The sequence below is a fragment of the Danio rerio genome, chromosome 16 (genome assembly GCF_049306965.1).
Source record: "Danio rerio strain Tuebingen ecotype United States chromosome 16, GRCz12tu, whole genome shotgun sequence".
Lineage (NCBI taxonomy): Eukaryota > Metazoa > Chordata > Actinopteri > Cypriniformes > Danionidae > Danio > Danio rerio.
Genome location: NC_133191.1, coordinates 59,024,662 through 59,052,398, shown reverse-complemented (window position 1 = coordinate 59,052,398; position 27,737 = coordinate 59,024,662). Strand labels below are relative to the sequence as shown.

General features: G+C 41.1%; 1 protein-coding gene across 2 annotated transcripts; it reads right to left on the bottom strand.

Annotated features, from left to right (window-relative positions):
- Positions 1 to 60: 60 nt before the first annotated feature.
- Positions 61 to 27,365, bottom strand: azi2 (5-azacytidine induced 2). 2 transcript variants are annotated; one of them, XM_068213927.2, is made up of 8 exons: positions 27,226 to 27,349; positions 22,374 to 22,599; positions 16,603 to 16,719; positions 16,190 to 16,289; positions 14,822 to 14,967; positions 11,145 to 11,206; positions 10,039 to 10,169; positions 61 to 3,272 (listed from the first exon to the last, which is right to left on the bottom strand). In XM_068213927.2, the coding sequence occupies exons 2-8, from the start codon at positions 22,590 to 22,592 to the stop codon at positions 3,082 to 3,084; spliced, it is 966 nt and encodes a 321-aa protein (XP_068070028.2). In that variant the 5' UTR covers positions 22,593 to 22,599; positions 27,226 to 27,349; the 3' UTR covers positions 61 to 3,081.
- Between the last annotated feature and the right edge of the window lie 372 nt (positions 27,366 to 27,737).

Genomic DNA, 27,737 nt, shown 5'->3' with positions numbered 1-27,737 from the left:
TCAGTATTTCGCTGTAGTTTTTTTTATGTGTGATGTTGGTAGAGAATGAGATCAGCTCAGTTTCACATGGACTCATTTATTGAATATTTACAAACACTTCAGATTCAATATAGTGCTAAAAAATTATCTACTGTACATTGCATTTTGGTTGAAGAGCGCATCGTGTTTAATGACAAACCAAAAGCCCCGTAATAAATACTCATTATTTACACCACCAACACAGAAAAGAGAAACTCGTCTTCAGCTTTGTGCTTTAACAGGACACAACAGAACTTCAGTTATGCCTGAAAATCACCTTTAAATGCTCATCGAGACTTGATCAACAACTGCTCCATTTCTACATGTTCAGAAGAGAAAACAGAAACGCAGATGATCGATTATGCAGGATTATTTATGACATGGAATGAAAAAAATGTAATTCAATTTTTTTTGCCATCTCAGATCTGAGAAAGTGTGAATTTGGAGAAGAGAAGTCAGTATTTAAGAGACAAAAAATGTACAAAGGATGAGACTGAAATCTGAAATTGTGCAATAAAGGTTTGTGTAATTGTAGAAAACCAACAACAACAAAAATGAGATCTTTAAAGTTAAACCAACAAAAAATTAAATCTGAATTTAAGTTAAATCGACAAAAAAAAATTTTTTTTAGTTGAACAAACCAAAAAAATATGATTTTTAAAATTGAACCAACCAAAATAAATCAGAATTTTTAAGTTGAACCAACAATTTTAAAAAGTTGAATAAAAAAAGCTGAATTTTTAAGTTGAACCAACAAAAAAAATCTGAATTTTAAGTTAAACCAACAAAAAATGAAATCTGAATTTAAGTTGAATCAACAAAAAATCTGAATTTTTAAGTTGAAGCAACAAAAAAGTAATAATTTTTAAGTTGAATCAGCAAAAAAATATTTAAGTTGAACCAACAAATGAAAAATATATAAAAGTTGAACCAACGAAAAAAAAATGAATTTTTAAGTTGAACTAACAAAAAGTATTTTTTTTTAAGTTGGAACAAAAAATATATATTTTTAAGTTGTTTTAAGTTGAACCAACAAAAAAAAACTTTTTTTTTTTAAAGTTGAACTAACAAAAAATTAAGTTGAACTGAAAGAAAATCTGAATTTTAAATTTGTACCAAAAACTTGGTTTAAAACTTGGCAACAGAAAAGAAGACATTTCTAAAGAAGAAAACATTGGAGTTGTGAAAATAACGTGAGAGGAGTGAGATGAAGCTGAGAGTGGGAGAAAGACTGAGCGAGATATAAGTGTGCAGTGTGGAAGGAACTGGATTCTGATGATTGCGAGTGTAAAATCTGGAACCTGTGTGAAGCTTTATTGGGTCTGTTTGTTCACAGCACAGTTTCAGACACTGATGAAGAGTCCAGCTCACAGCTCAACATCCTCCTCACCATCTACACAAGAGCAGCAGAGCTCAGAAACAGCAGATCAGCCACTACAGAGCACTGCCTCTGCCATGGATTTATTATCGGTGTTTAAAAACAGAAATGCTCGTCACAACTTCAGACAAGCTTTAGTGTGAATCTGCAAAGTCAGCAAGAAGACATTAAAAAGATGCAACTTTAAGACTTCTAAGACATCTTAGAAATCGAGATTAAGTTGCAATTGCAAAAATCAAGGGTAAAACTCAGGATAAAAATGTAAAGGTGAAAGCGCACAACTGTGAAAATAATATGAAAAAGCTGCAATTAAAGGAAATTGCAGCAAAAAAGTTGCAAAAAAAATAAAATCTGAATTTTAAAGTTGCACAAAAAAAAAGATTTTAAAGTTTCAAGCTGAAGCAACAAAACAAATGTGAAGTTTAATGTTGCACCAAAGAAATTATAAGAAAAAAAAATAATAATAATGATCAGAATTTTAAAATTGCACAAAAATATATTCTTAACGTTAAACCAGCAAAAAAAAAAAAAACATTTAACCTGAAGCAACAAAACAAAACAAAAGTGAAGTTTAATGTAAAAAATAATTGTAAAATTTCAGCAACTAAATCAGAATCTTAAAGTTGCAGCAAAAACAACATGCAGAATCTGAACTCAGGGTGAGGAGTGCGAGACTGAGCTGCAGTGGAGAGCGATCAGAGCTCCAGCAGCCTGTGGGGCACCTACAAATTGAGCCAATTGATCATTTTGGGCGAAAAGAAAGGAGAAAAAAAAAACAATAAAAATTTAAAATTTTCTAAAATGAAAATTCAGAATTTTAAAGAAATCTGATCAACACGAATCAGAATTTTAGTTGCAAAATTGATGAAAAAAAGTCCAGAAGAGAGAAAACTGCAGCAGAGTGAGGAAGGCTTACTGACACGAGTCTGTAAAAAAAACTACAAAAATTAATTAAGAATGAAAAAAAACTGCTATAAAATGATGACAAATTCACAATTACAGCAAAAAAGTCAGAACTGCGTTTTAAATTAATCAAATTTGTAGAATTTTCAAGTTGCCACAAATAAATCTGAACTAGCAGTTTTAGTTTTTGATTTCAGTAAAAAAAAATAATAAAAGTTTTATTTTATGTTGCAGAACGGTCATAGGAATTAAAAAAGAAATGTAAAGCTGCACCAAATAAATGTACATTTAAAAGTTGCACCAACAAACAAAATGTAGAATTTTAAAGTTTAAAACAAAAAGTGAAATTCATCAGCAAAAAAAGGAAAAGAGCGAGAAAACAGCGGACGAGTGAGCAAATCTCCAGCAGAGAGTCAGGACACCTTCCTGGAGTCACACAAACAAACTAACCCAAATGATGAAGAAGAGAAGAAAACAACAACAGAAACGCAGTAAGAAGGAAAAATTTGCTCTGAAAAATCATCGTCAAATTCAGACCTGCAGCAAAATCCTCTGATTTGGGGAAACAAAACAGTTTTAAAGTCGCACCAACAACAAAACACTGATGAAGAACAGCCCGAGAGAAACCTCCAGCAGAGAGTGAGGATGGACACACGGGTTCCAGGAACTCATCTGTGTAAAACATAACGCGAGTGTGTTGAGTTGTGCGTAATCAAGAGTGTGTGTTGAGCTGTGTGTGTGTGTGTGTGTGTGCGGTAAGGCAGTGCGGTGCGGGGCGGCCCTCAGTCTGCCGCCGGGCTCCAGAAGAGCGCCTCGCTGGGTCTGGGAGGACTCGGGAAGGACCAGGAGCTGTCGTCCAGAGAACTCATGCGCAGCGGGGTGCTCTCAATCAGGTCCTGTGAGGCCAGCGGAGGAGCACTGGGGGGGCGCGGAGTCGAGTCCCGGACCCGCTCCACATCGTCCAGACACTGCACTGGAACAGTTGAAGCAGCTGAAACCCACAGTCTGACGGTTTAATACACACCTCAGACACACACACACACACACACAAACGAACGCATACACAAATGCAGAGCGGCACACAGATGTACGCATGCGCACACACAAACGCACAGACACGCAAGCACACGCACACACAAAGCATGCACACGCACACAGATGCATGCATGCACTCACACACAAAACATGCACAAACACACACATACACAAAAGCATGCACACACACACACACCGACGCGCAAACACACGCACACACACAAATGCACAAATGCAGATGCACAAAAACACGCACACACATACAAATGCATGCACACGCACACAATTGCACAAACACACACAGACATGCAAACATAGGCACACACAAACAAATGCATGCACACACGCACAAAGATGAATGCATACACACACACACACACACACACACACACACACACACACACACACAAATGCACAAATGCACAAATGCACAAACACACACACAGATGCACTGACAGGTACACAAAAACACACACAAACACATGCACACAAAGATGACTTTACACAGACACGCGCACACACACACACACACACAAATGCACAAACACACGCACACTAATGCACAAACACACACACAGATGCACTGACAGGTACACAAATACACGCACACACATACAAATGCATGCACACACGCACACAAAGATAAATGCACACAGACACGCACACACACACAAATGCACAAACACACACACAGATCCACACACAAAAACACACACACACATACGAATGCATGCACACACGCACAAAAGGCTGCATGCACAAGCAAACACATACACATACACACAAATAATTGCACAAACACACACACACAAATGCAAAAACCCCCATACAAAGAAGTGCAAACATACACAAATGCACAAGCACACACACACACAAAGATGCATGTACACGCACACAAAAACACACACACAAATGCACAAACCCCATACAAAGAAGTGCAAACATACACAAATGCACACACACACACACAAAGATGCATGTACACGCACACAAAAACACGCACACAAATGCACAAACAGACGCACGAATGTGCGCACAAACATACAAATGCACGCACACACGCGTATACACACACACACACACACACACACACACACACACACACACACACACACACACAAATGCACGAACCCCCGTACAAAGAAGTGCAAACAAACACAAATGGACAAGAACACACACACAAAGATGCATGTACACGCACACAAAAACACACACACAAATGCACAAACAGGCGCACAAATGCGCGCACAAACATACAAATGCACGCACACACGCGTTTACACAAATGCACAAACACACACACACACAAATGCACAAACACACAAACACAGACGACCAAACACACGCACACACAAATAGATGCATGCACACACACAAAAAGCAGCATGTGCACAGACACACTGACTGACAACATTACAACAACAGTAAAAAAACTTTATAAACTGTTTTTTAAGTTAGTTTCTATATATATTGTGAAAAACATCAGAAAATGTCAGAATTGCAACAAAAAAGTCACAAATAAAACAGAAGTCAAAACTGAGAACTTCAGAACTGCCATGGAGAGTCAGAAATGTGACAAAAAGTCAAAACTGCAACAATTAAAATCATAATTTCAGCAAAAAGAGTGATCAGTGCATGTGAAAAGTCAATATTGAGTGTCAAAACTGCAACAAAAAGTCCGAAAAATCAGTATTTTTGTGTAAAAATGAGTGTTTTCATTTCAAACTGGTAACAAATGTCATTTTGTATCACTCGGACACTCATGTATAAAATATTTAGCTGATTTTAATGCTATGCATATCAATTGTGCACATAAACACACACACTGATATTTCTGCATGTGTGTGTGTTCGCCGAGTCTGGCCTGGGTCTGAAGTTTGAAATGCGCCCAGATCTCCGCAGTGTCCGAACACTATTTTTACACACACAGATGGCTCTGAGCTGCGATCATAAATAAAGCATGCATCAGTGTATGGCGGCGGCGGCGGCGCTGGCTTCCCTCGGGGGACGCGTTTCCTCCAGATCACTAGCTTTCTGCTCGGCCCCGTTTCTCATCTAAAGAAACAATGAGGGCTCATTTGAAAACTGATTATGTTGCTGATCTCTCAGAGGAATATGTGGGGAATATCTTAAGAAAGCCGCGTTTCCTCCACGCCGTCTCGTCTCAGACTGCTGAAATAAACATGGAGCTCTTCCTCATTTGAACACTCGCTCTAATTTGCACCTTTTGCTTTTCCTCTGAAACACACGAGGAATACTAACGAACGCAGACGGCGGAAAGCGCAGCGTGGACAGAAAACACACACACTGATGGAGCGGAGTGGAGCATCACTGTCACTGAAACGCCGAGTTATTCCTACAACACCACTGAATGTATGTTTATAGTTGAGTTGTTGTCGTGCTGGCAGCGCTGAGCTGAACGTAAAATAATAAAAACACATCCCATTTCAACCTCCACTGCAAAACTACATTAAAATGAAGAGAAAAAACATCAAAATGCAAATCAACATGATGTAAACTGACTAACGTGATGTCAACATAACATCAGATCTGACCAATCGCATAACATCGATGCTGACGTCGCCATCCAAAATTGATTTCTCGATTATCCTGTAATCGATTATTGATGTGTCGCTTTGACAGCAAGCTAGTTTACTGTATACGCATTGTACAGACAAATAATATATTCTAATGTTGATGCTTTTATCAGCAGCAGGATGGATTACTGTAACGGCCTCCTCACTGGCCTTCCCAAACACACAGTCAGTTACAGCTCATCCAGAACACTGCGGCCAGGATGAAGCAGGAAATCAGAGCACATCACACCTGTCCTCAGGTCTCTACACTGGCTCCCAGTCACATTCAGAATAGAGTTTACAGTATTATTACTGCTCTATACATCACTGAATGGCCTATAGCAGCTCAATACATTACAGATATGCTCACTGAATACAAACCTAGCATCAACGCTTGACTGAAGGCGTGTCTGAAGTTGGAGCTGAAGCGATCATCATAGCAGCGTCAGCCAATAAAATTCAGTCAGCTAGAGGCCACTGTCTAGCTCAGGGATCACAACTGTGTTTCTGGAGAGCCACCTTCCTGCAGAATTCAGTCCCAACCCTGATCAAACACACCTGAACCAATTAATAGTACCTAAAGCAGCACTTGATAATTACAAACAGGTGTGTTTGGTCAGAGCTGCAACTAAAACCTGCAGGAAGGTGGCTCTCCAGGAACAAGGTTGGTGACCCCTGGTCAAGCTGGTGTATTTGCATACAGCGTTCTGACTGGCTGATGCTTCCGCCGGCGCTTGAAAAGTTGAGCTAGTCCCAACTTCTGCAGCGAGCAACGCCTCTAATGCTGTGTTCACACCAGACGCGGAACGCGCGGATAAATCGCGTTATTCGCAAGTAAATAGCCGCGTGAACATTTGAATTTACTCGCTTCATTCGCGCGTCAAACCCCGCTTCATTCGCATGTCAAATTCACTTCAGAACAGACGCGGATTGACGTGATGGGCGGGCTTCTGTCTGCTTGGTGACTCTAGCTTCATAGCTAAATGGCTAACATGGATTTTATGAAGAAAATAACAGTGTTTATGTGCTTTATGAAGGATGATAAACAGCATCGATACGTTTCTGAGTCCACTACATTCTTTCAGAGGTGCACCCAGCACTGTGAGCTCATAAACTCCAGAAACTGAACCTGGATGACGGAGGCTTTCAGCGGTGCTTCTGACTGAGCCAAGCAGAGTTTGATGAACTGTTGTCGGTGAAAGCTGGAGGATTTCCCTCGGAACACCGACAACAGGTTCTACGTCACAATCACGCCCCCACAAGAGCAAGCTTCTGATTGGTTAATGCTGCGCGAATGTACGCTGAAGTTCAGATTTTCGAAATCGAGAGATTTGCGCGAAACGTTCGTTAAGCACGTCAAACGCCCAAAACGCTCAATTCGCCCCGCGCCATTTGCGCAAGCTGCGTCATTCGCGTCTCACCATTCATGCGTATCGCGCTGCAGGATGTCTATTCGCGCGTTTGCATTGACTTAACATGTAAATCACTCGCGCCTGACGCGCATTCCGCATCTGGTGTGAACGCAGCATTAAGCGGCGCCGACGGATCCACAATGCAGTTCGGCAACGCCTGACGTCACCCATTCAAAGTGAATGGGAATCGTTGACGCCCCGTGTGAATGGAGCGTAACAGATCACTCAGATCATCAGAATCATATAAACTAGAAATTCTTAGAGTTCAGTCAGAGCAGGGTGAATCCGCCTTCAGTTATAACAGCGCCCCCTGCTGCTGGAATCAGCTTCCGACTTGCTCCGACTCTAGACACGTTGGTCCCACTTTTTATTAAGTGGCCTTAACTAATATGTACTTACATAGGAATTAATAGTTTGTTACAATTGTGTAAATACATGTATTTACTGTGTACTTATGCTTGATTAAATACATGTATGTAATTACATCTTTAATTAACTTTTGTAATTACATTTGTAAATACACTGTTGACCACCCTTACACCTTAACCCACCCTTAAACCTACCCATACCACCAAACCTGTCCATAACCCAACCTCTATGCCAATTCAAAAGCACCACAAGTGTTCTCAAATACATTATAAACACAGTAAGTACGTTGTATTTATTTTTTTGATGCAAGTACAAAGTAGTTAAGGACACTTAATATAAAGTGGGACCGACACATTCACATCCAGACTGAACACACATCTGTTTAACTGAGCCTTTACTGAATGAGCCCTGTGCTGCGTCCGACAGATCACACTGTTGTGTCTTGCTCTTCTTTTCATTCTTTTATAACCTGTTTTAACACATTTTCATCTGTTTTTATACTATTTGTCTCTATTGTTTTTCTTACACTTGTCTCTTTTATTCTTGTTTATGTAAAGCACTTTGAATTGCCACTGTGTATAAAATGTGCAACAGAAATAAATTTGCCTTGCCTAATACTTTTCGTAATACTTTTTATTTAAATGTCAAACAGGCGTCTGTGTCATGATGAAAATTACATCAAATGGATCGACATCTAATATTGGCATCAAAAAACAGCAATTAGAGGAAAGTCCTGTCAATATTTTTTGACGTTTGGCACTAATGTTACATTTAAATGTGATGTTTTAATATCAAGCTCTTTGCACGCACTGTAGAGAGAAAAATCCAGAGTAAACTGTGAACATTTAGACAAATAAAACTTATCTTACACTTATCTTACTCTTATATTTTAATACATTTGTGTCCTTATTTTGGTGGTCAAACAGGCATCAGTGTGTGGATGTCCAACAGACGTCAAAGTTTTCACTACTAAAAATCCTTTTGTTAATTAGATTTTTTGTCTTGTTTCTAGTCCAAATATCTAAAAGTTCTTAAATCAAGAAACATTTTCTAGACAAGCAAAACATATTGTCTTTTTTAAGAAATAATATGCCAAAATGACGTGAGATATTCCTTAAATCAAGCAAAACAATCTGCTAATAGGATAAGCAAAATAATCTTGTTTTTCGATTTGTGATCAGATTATTTAGCTTACCCCATTAGCAGATTATTTTGCTTGATTTAAGGAATATCTCACATCATTTTGGCATATTATTTCTTTAAAAAGACAATATGTTTTGCTTGTCTAGAAAATGTTTCTTGATTTAAGAACTTTTAGATATTTGGACTAGAAACAAGACAAAAATCTAAGTAAGAAATGGATTTTTTGCAGAGTTGACAATTAATCAATTTGCGTTTTTACGTGTTTTTGGACGTTTCTCCACCACTCAACATCTGACGTTCAGTTTTTGTTCTGCTAAGGGCGCTGAGCTGTACATAAAGTAACAAAAAAGATATCCCAGATCAACCTTTATGACAAAACTACATAAAAACACGCCAAAATGCAAACTGATATGATGTAAACTGATGAACTGAATAACATTACATTTGACCAAATCACATAACATCAATCTTGACATCTAGAATTGGAACCAATAATTGATTTCTAGACTGTTCTGTTATCGATTTTAGACAAGTCGTTTTGACATCAAGCTAGTTTACACACATTGTAGAGTAATTTTAAAACTTTTAGACAAATAAAACTTTTCTTACAGTTGAAGTCAGAATTATTGGCCCCCCTAAATTATGACCCCCCTGTTTATTTTTTCCCCATTTTCTGTTTAACAGAGAGCAGATTTTTTTCAACACATTTCTAATCATAATAGTGTTAATAACTCATCTCTAATAACTGATTTATTTTCTCTTTGTCAAGATGACAGTAAATAATATTAGACTAGATATTCTTCAAGACACTTCTATACAGCTTAAAGTGACATGTAAAGGCTTCATTAGGGTAATTAGGGTAACCAGGCAGGTTATGGTAATTAGGCAAGTCATTGTATAACGATGGTTTGTTCTGGAGACTATCGGGAAACATATTGCTTAAATAAAAACTGAGTTGACTTTAGGGTAAAAAATTGCAGGATGTAAATTCTGAGAAAAAGTCAGAACTGCAATGTAAGTCAGAGTTGCAACAAAAATAGTCTGTACAGTCAAAAACTGATCAGTATGCAGTGAAAACAGTCAAAACTACAACACAAAACCTCAGATAATGTCTTGCGTGTGTTTGTTTATTTTTGTATGCGCGTAAAAGTGTAAGTGTGTGTCACTGTAGAGTTTGTTCTGTGTGTGTATTTGTGCGTCTCACCTCTCCTAAAGGCAGGCAGCAGAGGTCTGTCCTTCAGTCTCCTCATGAGCTCAGACTGAGATCTGACCGCTGACCGCAGACAACACACTTCACTGAGGACGTCCTGATACGACTGAACCACTGCCAGAGACCTGCGTGCACGCACGCATACACGCACACGCACGCACACACACACACACACACACACACACACACACACACACACACACACACACACACACAAAGTGCAACGTTTGTTCAATCATGTGAGTCATTTACAGCTGAGACAATTCCTCCCTCTAGTGGAGACCTGCAGCACTGCACACACACACACAGACTTTCACGCAAACACATATGCACGCACGCACACTTATCAGTCCCAATCACAGCATATAAACACAATAAATAATGGATAGACACAAGCACACACTCAGACACACAAACACAGATTTATAAAAAAAATACACTCAACGGCAATAACTGCATGTACACTCTAAATACTGCATGCACACACATGCACACACACACACACACACACACACACACACACACACACACACACACACACACACACACACACACACACACACACACACACACACACACACACACACACACACACACAATGGCAATAACTGCATACACACTCACTCTAAATACTGCATGCACACACATGCACACAAACACACACACACACACACACACACACACACACACACACACACACACACACACACACAAATGGCAATAACTGCATACACACTCACTCTAAATACTGCATGCACACACATGCACACAAACACACACACACACACACACACACACACAATGGCAATAACTGCATACACACTCACTCTAAATACTGCATGCACACACATGCACACAAACACACACATGCACACAAACTAACACATGCACACACACACTCACACACACACACACACACACACACACACACACACACACACACACACACACACACACACACACACACAATGGCAATAACTGCATACACACTCTAAATACTACATGCACACACACACACACACACACACACACACACACACACACACACACTAAATTTTGACTACACACACACAAACAGACAGAAGAGCTGTCGTATTTACCTGATGTCAGTCAGAGTATTATGGGATTGATCGTCATGAGCGATGCAGTTTTCTGAAGCGTTCTGAAGAGAAAAACATCACGAGACACAAACACAGAATCATCTTAGTGGACATAATATACACACACAGCAGGAACAGTAAGTGTTGAACACATGGTCATGTCTTTCCTGGGAATAATATCTCTACAGGAGCTGCGGACAGGGAGTGTGAAGCAGACTTTGGTGAAAACCCAAACATTACACACATAAAAACTAAACAAACAAATCTGATTAATGAGTTGTGTGTGATAAGAATGAAATGACAGCAGGAGAAAGCACTGAACTACTGAAACATGTTTAATACTTTATAGAACAGTGTTTTGTGGTGCTGCAGCTTAAAGACGCCTCTCATATGGAGAATAATGACGCCTCATGCACTGCTCAGATGTGAGTTTCTCACAGTCTTCAACAGAGTGTGTAAATCTTGATGCTTCTGTGGGTCTCGTCTATCAAATCAGAGCTTTATTCTGTATTCTCTATTGGATTGGTGTCAGGTGATTGGCTGGGCCATTCTACAGCTTGCTTTTCTTTCTCTGAAAGTATCTGAGAGTCTCCTCGGCTGTGTTTTGGATCATTGTCCTGCTGGAATGGTTTCATCCTCATCCTCCTGCTGATGTAGATGTTGGACTGCAGCTGATCTTCATGCACACTGAGGAAGTGCAGAGGCTTGCTGAAGAACCACTGAGAGATTTCAGCTGCTGTCTGGGCTTTCAGTACTGAAATACACCTCCCTTTCTTCATGTGTTCAGTACTTCTTTTTCCCTGTGTCATTTCATTTTATTACGCAGAACTTCATTTGTAAACTTATTAGTTTGGTTTTCTTTGCATGTGTGGATTTCTTTTTGTTGTGACCAACATCTGAGGAAAATTTCAAGCCAACAGCACCTTTAGAAATATGTTTGATTTTTATTTCCCACACTGTACACTACCTGACAGTAGTCTTGCTGCCTATCCAAGTTTTAGGAACACAAATATTACCTGGACTTCTAGTTGATGATTGGTGTTATGTATTTTCTTTAAATAATTAAATAATAATATAAAAATAATAAAATAAATAAATATCGTAAAGAGCCCCTATTGTGGGTTTTCGAAAATGAGCCTCCATGTAGTGTGTAACACAGATCTAAGTGAAGTGAAATATCCAGCCTAGGCTTAAATCTGACAGCGGACAGTTTTTAAAACTGTTGATTCATCTAAAAAAAGAGTCGAGTCATAGTGGTTAGAATGAATCGTCTTCATAACGAGTCTTTAGCCGTTTCGGCGTGACGTGACTACGAAACATAGTTGTTATGGGCGCAAACCCGGGAAAATGTAAACCTGCGCCCCGCCCACTAACACAGACAAACAGATCCTGAAGTCATGAGTCAAGAAGACGCTGTGCTTACCTGGATATTATTGGAAGTGTGAGGGGAAATAATTGATTCAGCAGTCTACACGCTTACAGTGGGCGATTCATTCGATTGTTAAAGGAAGGATCAGAAAAGACTGGTATATGAGACCTGTGAGAATGGGCAGACAATACAGCAGGTGTGCGTGCAAAATAAGGCCAGTTTATTAGGCACAAAGGCAGCCTGCTACACGCTGGTGAGCACTACAACCCCCTGGCTGGGGATGGGATCTTTGGGCAAAGCAGAGTACAGGTAAGCCCTGAGAACACTTCAGGTAAGAGGTGCCACAGCAATAACTGCAAATAGAAATTATCTAAGTTACAGCCGAGAAGGGAGAAAAGCTCGGTCACGGAAATCACGCTCAGTAAATGATGTGCACGCTATCGGTGTAATTTTCACTGCTTATTGCTGTGCATACTTCCCGTGCGGGGGGTTATGACAGTCACGGGGTTATCCCGCGGGCCCGTCCGCCAGGGGCTTGACAAACCGTGCTGGGCCTTTGTCTCGCGCTGAACGCTGTCGACCAATCAGAACAGGCTGTCATCGGTCCAATCAGCGCAGAATAGCTTCGCGTTAATGAGGGGAACAAATGAATCACTGAACAATTCAAATGGGAGTCGCTGGGATAATTAGGTACAAATAAATGCAGATTATAAGACCATGAAAGTGTTTTTTGACCTTGCATGAATATCAGTATGTTGTTGGAGACCCACATAACCGAAATATGACCCTTTTTCATGTATAATATGGGCTCTTTAAGTAGTGAGGTCTTTGATTGCCTCTGTCTCCGAATAGGTTTCCTCATTGCTGCACAGGTGTGGTGAGTCAGGTGCCAGCCAGCACGTGGAGGCCGGCTTGTTTGTGGAGACAATTTAAACCGCACTGGAACGTCGTTTGAAGAGTCTCCTCTCTCCCGGCTTGTGTTGTTTGTTTTGTGGAGTAGAAATTGTGTTGTATTTTACTCGGCTAAATTGTTAAAAGTGAACGCTGAGTGTTGACTTTGAGATATATACGGAGACACGTGTGCTGAGGAGGGTGCCTTTTTGTTTTACTACGTTTTCCTCATGTTTTGTGGTTAGTAGGGAGGTAAGTGAATGCTATTTTATTTGTTTAATTTCATGTTAAAAACTTAGCAAGCTGTTGTGTTTTGTTTGTTATTTTGGCATTTACCTCGGCAAGCTTTTTATTGTCTCCTTTTTTAAATGTAAACGTCAAATAAATTGGACTTTACGTTATTTCTTTGGTCATTCGTCTTTGTTGTTGTTTTTACTTTTAAACTGGAGATGAGACTCCGGGCTCCTCATTAATTTGAAGGAGTTCTAATTACTTTAATATAATATTATTTACTGTTACGGGTCTGGCTTGCTGTATGGAGGAAAGCAAGGTTGGAATTTGTAACAATTGAGTGTCAGAAGTGTCTCTATGAAAGGTGAAGGCCTCTAGATTTTGCTGATTTGAGCTCAATAAATCTGATCATGTCTTGATGTTGACTGATTTGATGAGGACAGTGCGCTCTGACTCTGCTCAGACTAAAGTGTCATCACTGAACAGAAATAATGTCCAGTATAGAATATAAAGTCCTGCTGCAGTGGAGACAGAATGAAGATTGTGTCTGACTCCATCATGAGCTTGGAGGACTGCATCCATACATCTCTGACATGACTCACATCACTGATTAATAAAGTCATCTGGAATGAAGAAGAAAGCTTCAGCAGGATCCCAGAGTTCATCAAGAGTCTTTGTGTTCATCTTCAACACCTCCTCCTTCATCAGCTCAATCATGTTGATGTCTGGTGACTGGGCTGGCCATTCCTGGAGCACTCTCTGCTTTCAGGAGCTTTGATGTGGAGGCTGGAGTATGAGAAGGAGCGCTATCCTGCTGGAGAATTGTCCCTCTCCTGTGGTTTGTAATGCAATGGGCAGCACAGATATCTTGATACCTCAGGCTGTTGATCTCTCGCACGCCCCCATACTGAATGAACCCAAACCATGATGTCTCCTTCACCAAACTTGACTGATTTCTGTGAGAATCTTGGTCCATGCTGGATCCAGTAGGTCTTCTGCAGTATTGGTGATGATGCAGATCAGCAGATGATCCAGCAGAGAAATCCACCTTCTGACACTTTCACACATCATCAACTAGAAGACCAGATATTATCTGCTGCTCTTATAATAGATCCACCACAAGACAAGTCAGGGAGTGTATAGTGTTTGTAATCAGTGTGTGTGTGTGTGTGTGTGTGTGAGAGACCTGTGTGTCTCTGTAGAGTTTGTTGAGTGTGTTGTTCTCCAGCTGCAGTCTGTCCAGCTGCTCCTGCAGGTTCTGGATCTTCAGTTCACTGCTGTGTCGGTCCACGTGCCAATACTCGGACGTATCCGCAGTCAGACTCTTCATCACTGAACACACACACAGACAAACAGACACAAATTAAAACATTTTGCTAGAACATTTAACTAGAAGCAATTTAATATGAATGTAAAACTAATACTTGAAATGTAGTGCATTACTTTAGAATAAATCAATGGCATGTCATTAATTATTCAACTCACACCACCCTTCTTATAAAGTGATCAAAACCTGCTGGAACTACTTTATCTACTGAATCAAGCATTCATCACAGCCCTATTGTGCAAGTGTGGAATAACTAAAACTGTTAAATTATTAGAGGATAATGCATGTATATATAATAAGATAATAAGTGTAGCCGTTACAGCTCAGATGTGCATTAATCTATTAATTCAACAGAGTTTTAGTCCACTATAGTTCCCACAGCTGCTGAATCCACTGATGAGATGTGTTATTTGAGAGCATGTTAGTCAGGTGTTTGTATTATTCAAACGTCTGCTGTGTGTAGCACTAGTGTCCTCCGCATCTCCTCCTCCTGTTGTGTTCTGGTGTGATTTCTGACTGTGAAATAAATATAATCATTCAGCGGAGTGATATGGAGCTGTAATGCGCTCTAAACCTGCCGAAACTACTTTAGCTGTGCCTTTATCTGTCAATGACCAAACACCTGAGAGTGACCAGCAGCCAATCAGAATCAAGCATTCAGTAGACCTGTAGTATAATGTTAGTGTAGTGATATGGAGCTGTAATGCGCTCTAAATATGCCGGAACTACTTTAGCTGTGCCTTTATCTGTCAATGACCAAACACCTGAGAGTGACCAGCAGCCAATCAGAATCAACCATTCAGCAGACCTGTAGTATAATGTTAGTGTAGTGATATGAAGCAGTAATGCACTCTAAACCTGCCGAAACTACTTTAGCTGTGCCTTTATCTGTCAATGACCAAACACCTGAGAGTGACCAGCAGCCAATCAGAATCAAGCATTCAGTAGACCTGTAGTATAATGTTAGTGTAGTGATATGGAGCTGTAATGCGCGCTAAATCTGCCGGAACTACATTAGCTGTGCCTTTATCTGACAATAACCAAACACCTGACACCTGAGAGAGACCATCAGCCAATCAGAATCCAGCATTCAGCAGACCATCAGGTATACCACTAGTTAGTTGTTGTATTATGTATTATAATGCAGTATTATTGCTGTATAATATTGTGTTATTTATGAATGAACAGAGGTGTGTGATATGAGGTGCAGTTGTTTTGAAGCCTGACCTTGGCTGGTCTCCATCTCGGAGCGCAGCTGCAGCAGCTCCAGCTCTTTGGCCTGCAGTTGCTCCGTCAGGACCCGCTCCACATCCTGCTTATCTTTTTTCTGGAAGCAAACACACATGACTGTTGAGTGTGTGTAAGTGTGTGAGAGAGATTATATAAGTGTGTGTGAGAGAGAGTATATAAGCGTGTGTGTGAGATTGTGTATGTGTGTATGTGTATTTATGTATGTGTGAGTATGTGTGTGTGTATAAGTGTGTGTTTGAAAGTGTGTCTATTTATGTACGTGTTTGTATTCATGCATGTATGTATGTGTATATTTATGCATGTGTGAGTGTTTGTGTGTGTGTATTAATGTATGTGAGAGCATGTGTGTGTGTCTGTGTGTAAAACAGCAGCAGTGCAGCACACAGTACCACTCTATTGAGCTCCAGCTGCAGATCCTCCTTCTCCATGTAGATTCCTCGATACGCACTGAAGGCTTTATTCATGTACTGCGGCCCTTCAGACGGAGGAGCTTCAGGACGGAAGTGCTGCAAAAACAGCACGCACGCACGCACGCACGCACGCACGCACGCACGCACGCACGCACGCACGCACGCACGCACGCACGCACGCACGCACGCACGCACGCACGCACGCACGCACGCACGCACGCACACACACACACACACACACACACACACACACACACACACACACACACACACACCCACTTCAATACAACAAGCTCACAGTAATATGGTGTTATAGAGATAGTCTCATCTGCTTGACAATGCTGGGTTTATCTGATCAAAAATAAAGTCAAATTTGTAAAATCATGAGATTTAATAACTGCTGTTTTATTGTGTGAATATACTATAAACTAGAGCTGTGAACCTACACTGCTCTCACGGTTCGGTGACGATTATCATGCCATCGATTCGGTTCAATTCGACATCTCAGTGCATCAGGGTGCATTGACAGCGCTGTCCATACAGTTTAATATTTCTTCACAGCAGAATTCCTGTATTAAAATGTATGAATATATTTATATACTATTTGTATATATATAAGTATATGGATATATATACTATATATATTATATATATACTATTTGTATATATATAAGTATATATATAAGTAGTTGGAGTGTTGTAAATACTCACGCTCGCCTAGTAAGCTACAGCAACATAGTGCATATGAGATAAATGACGTCAGTACACAATAACCGGTTATGATTATTACTGAACCGATACCGAATTGTCGGCGTCTGCATCGTGGTGCACCGAAGAAACTATTTATTTTGACACCCTTACTATAAACTGTAAATTATGTTCAGAGCGGTAAAAAAACTGAACTTATTATTAATGTCAAACAATGCAACATGCTTATATGTGATAGAAAACATCGGATTCTGTAACTGTTGTTTAACATATTGTTAAACTATAACAAAGTTGACTGTAACAGATTTGATGATAACACTGTTGACGATAACAGATTTGACCATAAGACTGGATAATAACCAAGTTGACGATAACTATTACGCCCCAAGTCTAGGGGAATACAACATGGCCATAATAAACGAAAACCAAATGTGTTGTGGGTGGTGGATTTCCCAGACAAAACAAAAACTTGACGCAAAAGACCTACTTCAGTCAACAACCAAACTCGGACACTCAGTAGAAAGTAATTAAATAGATTTATTATAGAAAAAAAATTGCAGTTTTAAATGAGCATCTTTTCAGGGTGGCCACAGGCCAAAATAACAAACAGAAGCTGCAAAGTAAACGAACTAAATGACCTATAAATATTTAAACGAAAATACAGGAAGCTTACCTTTCTCCCTAAACATAACGCAGTCAAAAGTAATCAAATAAATAGGCAGGCCACCCCTACAAGCTCAAACTCTCAAAAAGCTGAGTGCAACAGAGTGAACAACAACAGAGTTGATGATAAAAGAGTTGATGACAACAGAGCTGATGACAATAAAGTGGACGACAACAGAGTTAACGACAACAGAGATGACAATAACAGAAATTATGGTAACAGATTCGATGATAACACAATTGGCAACAACAGAGATGATGCCAATCAAGTTGATGTAACAGAGCGCACAATAACAGGGTTGGCGATAACAGAGTTGACGTAAAAGAGTTGACAGTAGCAGAGTTGACGTAAAAATGTTAACGACAACAAGAGCTGACGATAACATAGCAGACCATAGCAGAGCAGACCGTAACAGAGCAGACAATAACAAAGCTGACGGTAACAGAGTTGACGGTAACAGCGCTGACGACTACAGAGCTGACAACTACAAAGCTGACAACTACAAAGCTGACGACTACAGAGCTGACGACTACAGAGTTGACGACTACAGAGCTGACAGCGACAGAGCTGATGGTAACAGAGCTGACGGTATCAAAGCTGACGATAACAGAGCTGACAGTAACAGAGCTGACGGTAACAGAGCTGACAGTAACAGAGCTGACAGTAACAGAGCTGACGGTAACAGAGCTGACGGTAACAGAGCTGACGGTAACAGAGCTGACGGTAACAGAGCTGACGGTAACAGAGCTGACGGTAACAGAGCTGACGGTAACAGAGCTGACGGTAACAGCGCTGACGGTAACAGAGCTGACGGTAACAGAGCTGACGGTAACAGCGCTGACGGTAACAGCGCTGACGGTAACAGCGCTGACGGTAACAGCGCTGACGGTAACAGAGCTGACGGCAACAGAGCTGACGACTACAGAGCTGACCGTAACAGAGCTGACGACTACAGAGCTGACGACTACAGAGCTGACGACTACAGAGCTGACGACTACAAAGCTGACGACTACAGAGCTGACGACTACAGAGCTGACGACTACAAAGCTGACGACTACAAAGCTGACGACTACAAAGCTGACGACTACAGAGCTGACGACTACAAAGCTGACGACTACAGAGCTGACGGCGACAGAGCTGACGGCGACAGAGCTGACGGCGACAGAGTTGACGACTACAGAGCTGACAGCGACAGAGCTGACGGTAACAGAGCTGACGACTACAGAGCTGACGACTACAGAGTTGACGACTACAGAGCTGACAGCGACAGAGCTGATGGTAACAGAGCTGACGGTAACAGAGCTGACGGTAACAGAGCTGACGACTACAGAGCTGACGACTACAGAGTTGACGACTACAGAGCTGACAGCGACAGAGCTGATGGTAACAGAGCTGACGGTATCAAAGCTGACGATAACAGAGCTGACGGTAACAAAGCTGACGGTAACAGAGCTGATGGTAACAGAGCTGACAGTAACAGAGCTGACAGTAACAGAGCTGACAGTAACAGAGCTGACCGTAACAGAGCTGACCGTAACAGAGCTGACCGTAACAGAGCTGACCGTAACAGAGCTGACGGTAACAGAGCTGACGGTAACAGAGCTGACGGTAACAGCGCTGACGGTAACAGCGCTGACGGTAACAGAGCTGACGGTAACAGAGCTGACGGTAACAGCGCTGACGGTAACAGCGCTGACGGTAACAGCGCTGACGGTAACAGAGCTGACGGCAACAGAGCTGACGACTACAGAGCTGACCGTAACAGAGCTGACGACTACAGAGCTGACGACTACAAAGCTGACGACTACAAAGCTGACGACTACAAAGCTGACGACTACAGAGCTGACGGCGACAGAGCTGACGGTAACAGAGCTGACGGTAACAGAGCTGACGGTAACAGCGCTGACGGTAACAGCGCTGACGGTAACAGAGCTGACGGTAACAGAGCTGACGGTAACAGCGCTGACGGTAACAGCGCTGACGGTAACAGCGCTGACGGTAACAGAGCTGACGGTAACAGAGCTGACGGCAACAGAGCTGACGGTAACAGAGCTGACGGTAACAGCGCTGACGGTAACAGCGCTGACGGTAACAGAGCTGACGGTAACAGAGCTGACGGTAACAGCGCTGACGGTAACAGCGCTGACGGTAACAGCGCTGACGGTAACAGAGCTGACGGTAACAGAGCTGACGGCAACAGAGCTGACGACTACAGAGCTGACCGTAACAGAGCTGACGACTACAGAGCTGACGACTACAAAGCTGACGACTACAGAGCTGACGGCGACAGAGCTGACGGCGACAGAGCTGACGGCGACAGAGTTGACGACTACAGAGCTGACAGCGACAGAGCTGATGGTAACAGAGCTGACGGTAACAGAGCTGACGGTAACAGAGCTGACGACTACAGAGCTGACGACTACAGAGTTGACGTCTACAGAGCTGACAGCGACAGAGCTGATGGTAACAGAGCTGACGGTAACAGAGCTGACGACTACAGAGCTGACGACTACAGAGTTGACGACTACAGAGCTGACAGCGACAGAGCTGATGGTAACAGAGCTGACGGTATCAAAGCTGACGATAACAGAGCTGACGGTAACAAAGCTGACGGTAACAGAGCTGACGACTACAGAGCAGACGACTACAGAGCAGACGACTACAGAGCAGACGACTACAGAGCAGACGACTACAGAGCTGACGACTACAGAGCTGACGGCGACAGAGCTGACGACTACAGAGCTGACGGCGACAGAGCTGACGGTAACAAAGCTGACGATAACAGAGCTGACAGTAAGAGAGCTGACGACAACAGAGCCCACGGTAACAAAGTCCATGGTAACAGAGCTGACGGTAACAGAGCCGACGGTAACAGAGCTTATGACGACAGAGCTGACGACAACAGAGCCCACGACAACAGAGCCCACGACAACAGAGCCCACGACAACAGAGCCCACGACAACAGAGCCCACGACAACAGAGCCCACGACAACAGAGCCCACGACAACAGAGCCCACGGTAACAGAGCCCACGGTAACAGAGCCCACGGTAACAGAGCCCACGGTAACAGAACTGACGACAAAAGAGCTGACGGCGACAGAGCCGGTGACAAAAGAGTGGACGACAACAGAGCTGACACTTACCAAGTTGACGACAACAGACATGACAATAACAGAGATAATGGTAACAGATTCGATGACAACACAACTGGCGACAACAAAGATGACCACAACAAAAGAGATGGCAGTGGTGTAACAGATCACAAATCTTACAGTTCGCATCACATTATGTTTTTTTAGTCAAGTATCGACCGTTTCTCGGATCGGCCAAAAAGGGAAGGAGACAAATGTAATTTATTACATTTATTACAAAAGCAGTACTGCAAGACACCTTTGGTTAATCAACAGAACTTTTATCAAAAATAAAATGAAGACATATTCAGCTGAATAAAAATAAATTCTAAAATATTCAGTGCTGTGAAAAATTCACTGTTACTACTTCTGATGCTGAAAACACTAAATGTATAAATCTAAAATCATAATTTGTATAACCCATATTTATTTTTAGTCTTATTTTCAAAAAAATCTTTAAGTTATTCACTTATAAAACTTCATGTTTCATTGCTAGATATGTCATTTTTGAAGAATTATTTAGTGGCATATTATTGATGGCTGGTTAGAAGGCGGGTTGTCGCCACCTATTGGTTACATAATGTAATTGCTGCCTACAACTTTCATTTTTGAGCGTCAAGTTAAACGCATATGACTGTGATTAAGGATTAATAAACATATGCAAATCGCCATTGTTAATAATTTGTTGCCAATTAGTGACAGAGAACACCTTTAATAACCCACAAATTAATAACCAACACCTTCTAAGAAACCCACCACATCCCGAATAACCTCACAACTTCTTCCGTCATCATTATATTTCACAGGAAAGCCTGAATGCTTTTATACATGTGATTTGAATGATGCAAGAGGCGATCTGCCTGTGATATTTAGGATTAATCAACAAATGAAAAACAAAGTATTAATCTGCGGGTCATGTGTGTTCTGAACCATGGGTTGTGATCCGTATGAATCATGAATCGACCGTGAGCTGTTACACCCCTAAGAGTCGACGATAACAGCGTTGACAATCACATCATTGATGATAACAGCACTGATGATATATGTGTACACATACAAACATTACAATGAACCTTTCCATTGCATGTCCACAGTTTTACCCATGAGGTGTCCCTATCTCGTGGTGTTTTAAACGCTTCTCAGCAGTGAATTGTTTTGTAAAGCAATTGGTGTCAATGTTTCGAAGCTTTGAACAGCTCAGTTTCTCCCATCAGTAGCTGCTGTTTGTGTGATGCTGATGAACTGACCTTGTCCTCCAGCTGTTTGACGCGGCGGCGCAGCAGGCCGTTCTCCTTCTCGGTTTCTCGAAGTCTCTTCTTGATGTCTTCGTAGGCCGTGACCAGAGCGAAGTGCGACGCCACAGACTCGTCTCCGGCACACACCGACACCGGGCTCTCCACCGCACCGTACGCAGACTCATGCTTCAGGATACAGATGTCATCGTCCACCGCTGCCGGAGACTCCATACCACAGCTGCACACACACACATACACACACACACGCCCAGTCAAAAATCACATCAGAACACAACTGAAGGCTTTGGAGATGTGGAAGAAACTAGTGCTACAGACAGGAGCAGTTTGAGAAAGACACACACACAGGAGCGTCGCAAGACATCATTTACTGAGGCACGTGCCCCAGCAAAAATTGCCAGTGTCCCAGTAAATGTTTTGAGATATTATTTACTTTATATGCAAGTGTATTAACTTACGCCCCATTCACACGGGGCTTCAGCGTCAACGCTTCCCATTCACTTTGAATGGGTGACGTCAGGCGTTGCCGAACTGCATTGTGGATCCGTCGGCACCGCTTCAGAGGCGTTGCTCGCTGCAGATGTTGGGACTAGCTCAACTTTTCAAGCACCGACGGAAGCGTCAGCCAATCAGATCGCTGTATGCAAATACACCAGCTAGACAGTGGCCTATTGCTGACTGGATTTCATTGGCTGACGCTGCTATGACGATCGCTTCAGGCTCAATTTCAGACACGCCTTCAGTCAAGCGTTGACGCTGTGTGAATGGGGCGTAAGAGTGGTAAACCCAGAATAAAGACGTTAGTCTCTATGTGCAACCAAACCAACGCCTGTGAAACTGAAAGCAATGTAGTTTAATCAAAAAGCAAACTGAGCATTCAGTAATATGCATGCACATACATTTGTCAGTTGGTTTATTTTGTATTCTTTATTAACTTATGCCTTTTTTTTTTAATTAAATGGCTTTTTTATTCCTTTATTATTTGGGTATTTGTCCTTTCACTGTCACTTTGTTTCACTGTGGATACTTCTGTCACCAAACCAAATTCACCAAACCATATGCGTAAGCATTAGGCATGGGCCGGTATAAGATTATAGCAGTACACTGCAAAAAAGGCTTTTCTTACTTAGATTTTTTGTCTTGTTTCTAGTCCAAATATCTAAAAATTCTTAATTCGAGAATAATTTTCAAGACAAGCAAAACATTTTGTCTTGTTTTAAGAAATAATCTGCTAATATTAAGTGGATTTTACCCTAAAACAAGCAAAATAATCTGCCAATGGGGTAAGCAAAATAATCTTGTTTTTCCTTTTGATATAAGATTATTTTGCTTACCCCATTGGCAGATTTTTTGCTTGTTTTAGGCTAAAAATCACCTAGTATTAGCAGATCATTTTTTAAAACAAGACAAAATGTTTTGCTTGTCTAGAAAATTATTCTCGAATTAAGAATTTTTAGATATTTGGACTAGAAACAAGACAAAAAATCTAAGTAAGAAAAGCATTTTTTGCAGTGTATGATCATAGATATATACACTAGATATCGCATAGGGACCCCGAGCATGCATCAATAGCGCCGCCATATTGGTACAGTGCTCCCAGGACAAGTGTCATTTAACCGCACTGGCCAACACAGTGTTATTACGTGAAGATGCGGGACTTTAACTCTGTCTACGAGTGTAGTAAACAAAGAAAACAAAGCACAAAGGCAGAACATTACATAGGTAAGATCAGGGCTTTACATTAACACCCACCAACCCGCCAAATGCGGGTAGATTTCAGCTTTGGCGGGTTACACAGCCGCTCCCACCAGCCACTTTGGCAGGTTGGAAATAATTTTGACATTTTCTTAAAGCAGGGTTTGACAATAAGGATGGCCCAATATGCGTGCTAATGTGATCTTTGAATCGAGTAACAGAACGACTGAAAACTGTTCGCGCGAGACAAAGCAGGTGAATACATTATGAGAGGATGATTACTCGCGCACAGGTGATGTGATGTGAAGAGTGCGACTGTTAAAAGCGTTTACTTGCGCTTTTTTCCGTTCATTTGCGATCGGTTCTCTCTGAAAAAGACTAGACAGAAAACGATGCTCGTGTTCCCAGAGTCCTGCTGCTTTTAAGAGATCAAGATTGAAAAATATATATATTTGTAAGCATCAGCAGCAGTCACTGCTTTTGTTTTAATTATTCTCAGGCACGTGATCATCCTTTCATTATCACTTGTGGTGTTTTTACCTGCTTTCTTTTGCTTACAGTTATTTTTGTTAATATAGTTTAATTATCATCCTTTACAATAACATTTCTTTAATATGAGATTATCTCCCCATTTGTGTATAGTAACTGCTGATCTGAGACCTTTAGCCAGGACACATTACTCTGCATATTTTAGATGCATGACAATAGATCTTTTAAAATGTTCATTAAAAAAAGGTTTTGTTGAATAAAGTGCATGTATACAGCTATATATTTGCTTGTTTTGACACATTTAAATATGTGGCTAAGAAATAATTATGTCTTTTTGGTGTGGTTAGAGATGAATTTGGTAAAACCTTTATTCTGAACCCTAAAAAGTCACATGAAGCAAAAACTAATTGCAATGTGACACAACCCATTTGCTCATCCACAGTGAGCACGTTCACACACAACACACACAAACAGTGAAATAAATGAGGAGGCATGTGGACACCACAACATCTAAATCAAGTCATTTTAGCAGGTCAAAGTCACATTGTTTATTTATAATATATTTTCCAAACAACAAAATTGTGGCTAGTGAAAATGGCAAGTGGCTAGTAATGTTGAAAATCTACTAGCCACAGTGGCTGCTGATCAAAAAAGATAGTGTAAAGCCCTGTGTAAGATTACGTTTTTTACGTTTTAGTATGTTCTGAACTTTTGTGCTAATCAGGTCACATTATTGATGATAACAGTCACTTACTGCATTCACCATACGGCAAAGCAGCTCCAACTCGCACTAAACACTCTGCATATGCTAGTTTTGTTGAATAAAATCAGCAAACAATGCAAAAGAAATATGACAACGAGATGCTGCGCTGCCAGAAACTTGAATTATTGTCGGCTAATGAATGAGTCCTTCATAATGGAGATTCATTCACAAACGAATCGCTCTCTCCGTCAGTATGAGAAGTAAAAGTGAGAGAGGGTGGGTGTTAAAGGACAACAATTAGATCAAATTTAACAAGGAGGGTAAATAGTATATTTCCACACACACAAACACAAGCTTTTTGTCAGGAATGCCAGTGTGATCACTGATCCATCAATGTAGAAAAGTGATGTAAAATATAATTTTCATAATTTAAAAAAGAAAATTGCCTACTGACCTCCGGGAAAACTCCCGCTCATAGATATATGTATATATGTGTAATTTTCTGGCTTGGTCCTGCATTCATTTCAATGGAGCGCTACCCTGTACTAAAATGGCGACTCTATTGACAACAACAGGGTAGGCGACATCTAGTGTATATATCTATGCGGTATGATAACCTTGGGTAAAGACATCACAGTTTCCACTCCATCACATTCCATTTACTATCTGGCGTCATAAAAATAAACAAGCATTGTATTTATTTGATAAAACAGTTCAGCTAATAATATTAGAGAACATGTTTCATGTTTTTGTTATATATAATTGTAATATTTAAAACAACCGCTGTGATATGATGACTTAAAATCTTGATAATAATTACAAGTCATGGCAAAACTATAATACATATTCATAATAATGTGGTTATAAAATAAAGCATTAATGATATTAGCATTATTATTAGTGATGGTAACATTCATTCATTCGTTTTCAGCTAGTCCCTTTATTAATCTGGGGTCGCCACAGTGGAATGAACCGCCAACCTGTCCAGCATATGTTCGACACAGCGGATGCCCTTACAGATGCAATCAATCACTGGGAAACACCCATACACACTCATTCACACACACACACTCATACACTACGCCAATTTAGCCTACCCAATTGCCCTATAGCGCATGTGTTTGGACTGTGGGGGAAACCCACACCAACACGGGGAGAACATGCAAACTCCACACAGAAATGCCAGTGAATGATAACATTAACGTAAAGCTAATACAAAAGTATTGTAATGCATTAGATTTTAGAGCTAGTAATATTGATAAGATACTAATTACAATAAAATGACAGTAACTAGTATTGTATAATGTGTTACATCTTGTAAGTAACTTGCCTAACTCCAGCCATATTTTAAACTATTCTTATTGGTCAGGAAAATACCTTTGAATGTCGTGATTGGACCAATCAGAATCAAGCATTCCAGAGAGCCACGTAAACATGTCATATAGCATTACAAAAGCGAAAGCAACGCAGGAATCATCATTATAAGCATGTCATCCAGGATAATACCGCTGTATAATGAATATTTTGCTTTAAATATGCAGGTGTTTTGTGAATAATATCCGGGGCTTTTATTCTAGAGCTGATTCACTGTTGACAGATGAAGATGTCAAACTGAAAGAGAAAGCAGATTCACACAAAACACGACACAAAACAGCACAGACCGACACAGAAACAGCCTCATCTCGGGGAATCTGAGGAGAAAATAGACCGAGGGAGGCGGAATGAGGTGCTGAGGAGACACAAACACACACAACAATAGACAAAACACACACAACGATAGACAAACACACACAATCATACACACAAACACACACACACAACCCAACACAGAACGCACACGAGCAGACGATGAGCTGAATACATCCACCAATGTTTACATTCACTGTCCGCTTCATCACGATGAGGATGAAGCTGTGCGCGCGTGTGTGTGTGTGTGTGTGTGCGTGCAGATAAACTCACCGACAGCAGTCAGTCCGAGTGACACCGAGAAACACACACACCACTCATGACGGAGAGCAGAAACACGCGTCTGGAAAGCCGAACACAAACACACACAGACACTCGACAACACAACACTCTCCAGGAAGTGATCCTGTAAGTGGAGACTTCACTTCCGCCGGAAACTGCGGCCACAGTCTGTCATCGCGCGCATTTGTTTTCTAGTCTACCCATAAATCACGAGAAAGTCATTTATTTACATGATGATAATTGAGATTATTATGATGATGATTTATCTTTTCGGTTATTAGTTTTATGTCAATGTTCTGCGGTTACAGCTGAACTTCACCAGGGGGCGACAGAGACGCATTGGTTTCTGTTTATTAATTGAAGCCCGTTCCCGCCTCTGAGTAAAATATAGGCCTAAGAATGGCTATTGCGGCTTCAGAAGCCAGAGATCTGAGTTATAATGTCAGAGTCTGCAGTTATAAACTCTAAATTCCGTGATATAATGTCAGAATTTGAAGTTGTAA